Here is a 7,698-nt window from a genome sequence, read left to right as displayed (position 1 = left end):
TAAATAAGGTTAAACACTTGAGCTCTCAACTCTTAATATTACTAAACAAAGAAAGTGGAATACGTACATTCTTACAGTATCTTATCCTTATTAATAACTATATTTTATCTAAAGTACATCTTGCACAAGTGACTAGTAAGCCTATATATTTCATTAAGGAGTTGCAGTTACTGTTAGCATTTTCTCTTAAAAGAATTGGCAACTGTAGTGTAGTTTGTCCTGTTGCAGTAGCAAACATTACTCAGACCTTCTGCTTAAAACATCAGTCGAAGAGACCGCAGACTGTCCGCACAGGGGCACTCACAGCACCCACAGCTGGATCCTGAGTGCTGGCTGCCTCTCACCCTCAGATGTGGTTGCACACACCTTGCTGGTGACCGTTGGAGACTGAGACCTGTGGAGACACAAGCATAACCTCTTCCCCAGGTTATTAAAAAAAAAATTGTCTTTCCCAGTTACCACTTTCTAAGTCTTTGTTAACACTTCAGCTTTGCTGTGGACTTCTTGTCGATCTGGTATCTGTGATGAAAGACGACACAATACTGGTGACACCTGTAACACAGGGGAGATGTTTAAAAGGTTTGAAGAGATGGAGTCTTTCTGGTATTCAGGGCAAGTTGCAGTGATGTTTTTAGCTGGATGCCTTGATAAAGAAAACTGGTTTTGTGTTGTTCTGGCATTCTGGTGGAAAAAATGCATGCGTTTTACAGCAGAGCAAACGGTTGACCTGGAGCCAAGATCTCTCCCCCCTTTTGTTTTTGCAAAAGCACTTTCAAGGTCAGGTGCGCTCTTTCTACCATGGTTTGCCCTGTGGGGGAATGAAGTATACTTGCGATGGTTGTTAGCTATACGGGGAAGATCTTGTTTTGCTTTCTCTGTAAGTACTTTGGGTGATGTCAGTGAAGGATCTTTTCACAAAATATCAAACAAGCTATGCAGATCATAATGAGTTAGGCCCACGACGGCTGTATCCGATTTATGGTTCCTAACACTTTCAGTAAATCTTTTAAAGTCTTAATAACAGTTTTAAGTTGTTGCAGGACAATACACACAGGTGATTCGGTTTACAAGGTGAGTGTCAGGGTGGGTTTCAGGGTGGGTTGTGCTACAGTGGTGATTAAGACAGATTTGATCCAATCTGAGTTCCTCACTGAGTCATACAGTTACGACCCCAAAATGCAATAGGGGTTTTCCAATATAAATGGATGAATATTTGCTACCCAATTTTCTGGGCCTCTTACATGAATGAGATCCTTGCTTTAAATTGTTACAGCATGACACCAACCCTGAAAAGCATTTGAGGTACCAGGGCTAACAACCAATCTGCTCACAGATATTATGGTCACATCTGCAGCAGTATCTAAAATACATGTCAGCTCGACAGATTTTTTAGCTTTAACGAGAGTACATTTTACCAGAAGTTAACCTTGTGTTACTGTTTTAGTCCAAAAATATTTAAGGGGTACCTGCTGATCCAAATCCTGAGTAATTGCAGCTTCTTTAACAAGCTGAACAATTTTTTACTTTTTTTTGTTACAGAACACAGGGGTACAGACCATAATTTTGATTTTTCTCTTCATAATCAGCATCTACAACCCCTGGTAAAACAAACGACCCCTGTAAGGTTGCAGATGATTTTTTAACAATATTTCCATTAGGCAGATGGTTCAGAGGTGCACTCTCCCCGCAGAGTATGCGCCTAAATTCAAAGCAACAATCAACACAGAATGACTGCCTCCTGCTAGAGGAGGTATTTCACCTGTGACACTGAGAGCACTGAGCCCAAACCAACCGCAGCACCGATGCCCCAGCGGGCGGGCACTAGGACCCTGCAGTTCCTCGCCGGCCGCTTCCCTGGCCGGAGAACTCCGCGGCTGCAGCGGCCGCGGCTCACACACACACACACACACACACACTCACACACACACAGAAAGGAGCTCCTGACACTCATCACTCACAACATAAAATCACAAATATTACAAATACGAAGATTCCATTAAGAACATCTAAAGCCTGTGCTGCATAACCTTGCCGCTTTTGGCGGGGGGGGGGGGGGGTTGCTGAGAGCGCAGTGCCGGGCTCAGCCGCAGGCGGCCGCTCCGCGGGGGGGGGGGGTCGGGGAGGCCCCGGGCCGCCGCCGCCAGCTCCGAACGCTGAGCACGGAGATCCACACGCTCGTTGTTTCAGATAGAATACTGTCCCGGCGTGAATGCCGGTTTTTCTTCTTAAAAGTGTTAGCCAATTTTTATGGGGCCAATCGATATCCCTGAGCCATCGCCTCCAGTACAGCTGTTGTAGTCTGAGGTTTTGCAGCCCGTTCTTATTAATGCTTAAATCTTTAATAACAGAAAAATGCCGTTCTTCACAACGTGGCTGATGACTCGGCTCATAGCTTACAGGAGTAAGAATTTTTCTTGCAATGTCCATATTCCCTTGCGCCAAAGTTCTTTCGACTCACTTTTACGGTTTTTTCGCCTCAGTTTTATCTATGGATCATCCCCAATTAAAGGAGGATACAGACCAGACAGTCCAGATTCTTTTTCAGGATTTACAGCATCAGGGCCTAAAAGATTATCACACCATTCTGCTTCTTCAAACAATAAATTTGGCTCTTTAAAGTGTCCCTTAGCCTTGCCCAGACCAATCAGCGCGGCTAAGTCTTTTAACGGACCTACTCCCCGCTTTTCTAAAAAGCGCTGTAAAAGTTGAATGGCTACCTCTCGTTCCACGTTCCTGCCCGGGCAGCAATTCCTCAAATTCCTCAAATTCCTCAAATTCCTGGTGCAGCTCGACGACCTTCCTCAAAGTCCGATCAAGTAGCCAGACACCAGTGAAGGCTTTTCCTGGGTAATCAATCCCTATTCAGCCTTTTATTCCTCTGGCCTTTCCTGGGTATTATCCCTATGCGGCCTTTAATTCCTCTGGCCTTTCCTGGGTATTATCCCTATGCGGCCAATTCCGGGGGAGCCATCCACGGACACCAAAATCTCCTGAAGCTGGACCAGCTGCCCCGATGTCAGACTTACGAATCCCGACGCTTTAGGAGATGGCACACGTCTACTGCCGTCGGCAGCGACCTTATCGCCTTCCAGCTCCGAAAAATCCGTTCCACCGCTTCCCGGGTTCCGTTAGGTGGAAAAGCAGGGTTCGGGTAACCCTGTTCGGTGCGCCACTTGCGGCGGGCGGAGGAAGCAAGCAGCCGATTCAATGTGAATGATAGAGCAAGCTTCAGCTTTACTGAAAAAAATCACCCCTTATATGAGCACTCTACAATAATCATGCACACTACTCACAAATCTACTGGATACATGTAAAAAGCTACATTATAATGTCCCAGCCCTCTGTGGCATCTCAGACATGTCACAACATCTTCCCTCTTCTGGCCTGCCTCCTTTCCCAAGGTTGTTTTTACCATCAAGGCCATTGTGTACCTCAGTTTCTCTCTTTGTTAACATAACAGTCTGTTGTTTGGCATAACTGTACCCTGGGTTGTTTCCTTTGTTTACCTCAGATGGCTGCAATCAGCTCCTGCAGAGACCCATGGCCTTGCTCTCTGCAAGCCCTTCTCCAACATCTTCCCAATGACTATCTTTCTTCTTCTAAGAGAAAACACAGCATGACAGGGAAAATAATAAAGAAAAGTAGAAATGTGTATATAGACACTATTAAAAAAAGCTGTAGAAATGTCATCTTCACCCCACTTTGCAACTAGCTCACATTCTGAGAATATCAGCTGGGGTTTTTAAAAAGTCCACATCAAAAGTTTTCTTCCTTTGTTTGTTTGTTTGGTTTTTTTTTTAATAAAAATAAAATTAAGACAATACTTTTAGAAAACTTTTCCTTGGGCTATTGCAGAAAGCTATACCATACGGATGCTTTAAAATTTCATCCCTAGTTTTCACAGTTTCTGTAGCTGTAGCTTTACAAGCCCTCACAGGCTTCAAATTGATATGCAGAATAGCTCAGGTTCAGTTTTGCATTCCTTAGAATTTACATCAGTTGAATGCGTTACTAGCAGCATGAATAGCACTAAGTGTGACATGAGGTTAAGTAGCCACAGATTAGAAAATGAAAAAAACCCATCAATCTGGTGCGTTAATAGTTGGGGGTTTTTTTCTTCAGCTCTGTTTTGTTTTTATCACAGTGGCCATAATCATCAAACAGTAATGTTTCTGTTGGTGCAAATGCCCTGCACTGAAATCTTTTGAGAAAAAGCAGACTGATAAAAACTTACTCTTTGGAATCATGAAGTAAAATTCAATTCATTCCTGCTTCATTTAAGAAACTGCACAGTAAAGATGGAAAATGAGTATTGTTATTTACAAAGTTCTTGGTTGAGAACTAGGCCATGTTTTTGCAGGTGCATCATACCGTTCTGTAAACCAAAAAGGCATCGGTTGGGTTTATTTGCCTCGCTTGCAGCGTATTTTACCCTGTGGTCTCTGAACATCAGATTAGAAAGTTACTTTGTTCCAGGAGGAACTCCAGGAGGTAACTCTTGGCCACTGAGATTATTCATCACTCCAAATGGGGTTTTCTTATGATTCACTGTTCTCTGACAAACTGCTGCCTTAATTTCTAGGTCATGGCTGTATACAAGCTCTTCAGCGTTTTCTAAACTCATCACTGCTCAACAAAGGAGAGGAAATAGTGCTCCTTTATCAATGTAGGCACTTGATGTTCTCCTCAAAATAAAACACACAAAACAAAACTGTCTGTCCATACACACATAAGAGAATCACAGAATCCCAGAACCATTTGGTTGGGGAAAGCCCTTGGAGCTCCTCCAGCCCAACCATGACCCTCCCCCTGACCGTTCCCAACTCCCCCAGATCCCTCAGCGCTGGCTCAGCCCGACTCTTCAACTCCTCCAGGGATCCCGGGGACTCCCCCCTGCCCTGGGCAGCCCATTCCAACGCCCAACAGCCCCTTCTGCACAGAAATCCTTCCTCAGAGCCAGCCTGACCCTGCCCTGGGCAGCTTGAGGCCATTCCCTCGGGGCCTGGCGCTGGGGCCTTGGCTCCAGAGACTCATCCCCCCTCTCTGCCCCCTCCTGGCAGGGAGTTGCAGAGGGCCAGGAGGTCTCCCCTCAGCCTCCTCTTCTCCAGACTGAACCCCCCCAGTTCCCCCAGCCGCTCCCCAGCAGACCTGTGCTCCAGACCCTGCCCCAGCTCCGTTGCCCTTCTCTGGCCACGCTCGAGTCATTCAATGGCCTTTTTGGGGTGAGGGGCCCAAAACTGAACCCACTCATCGAGGGGTGGCCTCACCAGTGCCGAGCACAAGGGTGAGATATGGTAACTCCCAGTCTGGATTGCTCTTTGGCATGCAGTCTCACTTACCTGGTTCATACAGAGTCTGTACAGAGAGGGCCTGTTACAGTTTGGTTTGGTCCTTGAAACATAGACTGACTTATCTTGTCTGTTTGGCCCGCAGACTCCCTTACCTTGTCTTTACAAAGTTTATACAATTATACAAAGGGGCTTGTTTTTTGTATACTAAATTGTTTACATTTTTGGTATCAGTATGACAGCCAACACCCACACCCACCACTGTGGGGTCTCACCCCATAGAGGAGCAGCTCCCACATGACAGGTTTGTGCCAAGTGGGACTGCGGTCCCCACAGCACCACCATCAGGCTCCTGCTGCCACCTTCTGTGTCTGGGAGCTGAGGACTGTCCCCGCAGCAACAGGGCTGCATTCAGTGCTCTCGGGCACAAGGTGATGCTGTTGCCCGCTCTGCATGCTGACAGTGTTCATGGAGAATCTGAGCTGTCAGTGGCAGGCTTGGCTTTTGGTTTATTTTATCTTCTCACTGAGCTTTGTGGTCTGGTCTCATCCCAGCGTAGTCTACAAGAGAAAGTTCTTCATCTGATAACCTCAGCATTGCTCTGACCACACAGCACACAAAAGTACAATGCTGTCCTCCGATGCTTCACGACAAACAAAAATCAATAACAACACGCAGGCAGGAAGACAAACTCTGCTGTTTATTGCTGGGGGGGGATCAGCCACAGTCAAGGCGAACCCCCTCGCGGTGCGTTTCCCACCAGCCAGGGCAGTGGCAGCTCCTGCCTGCAGCAGCTCCGTGGGGTGCAGCGAGGCCGCGGCATCTGCAACGGGACGGGAGAGGAGGGTCAGGGAGCAGGGCTGTGCCTCGCCGCCGCCCCGTCTGTGCCCCCCAGTCCTCCCCCCCCAGCCCTGTGCGAGCTTCCCAGAGACATTTTGCTGCGGGACAGGCCACCCTTTCACCTGGCCATTGCTGTTTCAGTACCAGCCACCCTGTTGTCTTACGTCAGGCATTGAGGGAAAGGGAGGCTCTGGGGACCCGCTCAGCTCTGCGCGGCAGCGAGTTATAAACCAGCACACCCAGTTTACCAGAATATGCCCAGCTCCTTCCTCCGGTTGATGTCTCTCTTCAGCTGGCAGAGCGCACACATGGGGCAGCACGCAGCGGAGATAAAGTCACCCAGAATGGAGCCCTGCCAAGCGTGGGATGTTGTATGAATAACCCCTTCCCACATCAACTTTTAAGTCTTCCTCTTTTTCATTGTCAACACCCCTGGGCAGCTCACCCCTGGGCCCCCGGCACATTGCTGCTCATGCCCAGCGAGGACTGGGACGAGGCGGCATGCGGCAGGATCGCCTCTGCCTCACAGCAGGGACGCAAATGCGTCCCTGGCAACTCCCTGCCGCTGTTCTTCCCCTCAGGCACTCCTTTCTCCTTCCCTGACCCAAACCTCAGCACCCAGCAGAGCAAGCCCTGGCCTTGGTCACTGACCGGGATGTTGTATCTGGTGCGGTAGAGCGTCCTCATGGCCACGCTGGGGCCGCACAGGCAGAACTCATCCATGTCCCGGGCCACTTGGCACCCCAGGCAGCTGAAGCAGAAGGCTCCAAAAATACCTGTGGGACAGCAAGAGGCGCGCTTGGCTGAGGGGTGCAAAGAAAGAAGGAAGTGGGGAACGTCGGCTGGGGACACGGAGCTGTGGCTCTTGACCTCAGATGAGAGCTGCTCCCCCACTGGTACCCACAAGCGTGGGGTTTGCAGCAGGGGCGGTGCAGCAGCAGGAACGGGGGAAACAGCAGAAACGCAGTGTGAGCCAGCACCAGCAACAAATGGTTCGTATGTACTCACACACGCCCAAGTCGGAGCAGCAGTCCAGCAGCCCTGTCTGCCACTCGCCTGCCCGGGGCGCAGCCGAAAACTGGGGCTGTACTGTGACCACATGGTGAGAGGCCATTGCCAGCATGGGGTCGGGTCCCTCCAGGCAGTTTGTGGTCTGGAAGGAAAAGCCATCAGAAAAAGATGCTGCAGGTGTTTCTGAAGTGGGTGTCCTGCTCAGGCTGCTGCACTCGATGACAGAAAGGGCAGTGCAGGTCCCTGAGGGCTCCCCACTGCCAGGACACTGCCATCCCCACCACAAAGTGGGTGGCACAGCTCTGCCAGGAGCTGCTGCTGTCCTTCACAGCAAAGCCCTCCCCAAAACCAGCACCCCACCAACGGCAGCAGCACCTCATCCCCCCGCCTATGCGAATAAAAGGCCTCTGTAAAAACAGGGGTCCTTCTGCTTCAGAGCCTCAGGGCTCCAGCACTCCAGCCTGCCTTTTACCCCCAGTTCATCTTTCAACATTATCTGCTTAAAATGGTAATTTTTTTTTAACTTTGCAGTGTCCCAAAGCTACTACAGCTCAGTCCT

At 49.1% G+C, this 7,698-nt stretch overlaps 1 protein-coding gene across 2 annotated transcripts; it reads right to left on the bottom strand.

Moving 5' to 3' along the window:
• Positions 1 to 6,035: 6,035 nt before the first annotated feature.
• On the bottom strand, positions 6,036 to 7,482 carry PLAC8 (placenta associated 8). Of its 2 annotated transcripts, XM_074904122.1 has the most exons (4): positions 7,137 to 7,482; positions 6,780 to 6,904; positions 6,377 to 6,480; positions 6,036 to 6,111 (listed from the first exon to the last, which is right to left on the bottom strand). In XM_074904122.1, coding segments are annotated over exons 1-4 (345 nt in total). In that variant the 5' UTR covers positions 7,252 to 7,482; the 3' UTR covers positions 6,036 to 6,110. The 2 variants fall into 2 exon arrangements, with proteins under 2 accessions (XP_074760223.1, XP_074760222.1); XM_074904121.1 differs by lacking the exon at positions 6,036 to 6,111 and having other exon boundaries at positions 6,373 to 6,480.
• Between the last annotated feature and the right edge of the window lie 216 nt (positions 7,483 to 7,698).

This window comes from Athene noctua, chromosome 4 (genome assembly GCF_965140245.1).
Source record: "Athene noctua chromosome 4, bAthNoc1.hap1.1, whole genome shotgun sequence".
Lineage (NCBI taxonomy): Eukaryota > Metazoa > Chordata > Aves > Strigiformes > Strigidae > Athene > Athene noctua.
The sequence above is the reverse complement of the archived record's forward strand: the minus strand, read 5'-3'. Positions and strand labels throughout refer to the sequence as shown.

Bases quoted from the DNA above. Each gene is read 5' to 3' on its own strand.
- PLAC8 (XM_074904121.1), bottom strand. From the start codon at position 7,251: ATGCTGGCAATGGCCTCTCACCATGTGGTCACAGTACAGCCCCAGTTT. The intron at 6,905-7,136 runs GTGAGTACATAC...GCTGTCCCACAG, and splicing joins CTGCTCCGACTTGGGCGTGT to GTATTTTTGGAGCCTTCTGC. The intron at 6,481-6,779 runs GTCAGTGACCAA...CACGCTTGGCAG, and splicing joins GCACCAGATACAACATCCCG to GGCTCCATTCTGGGTGACTT.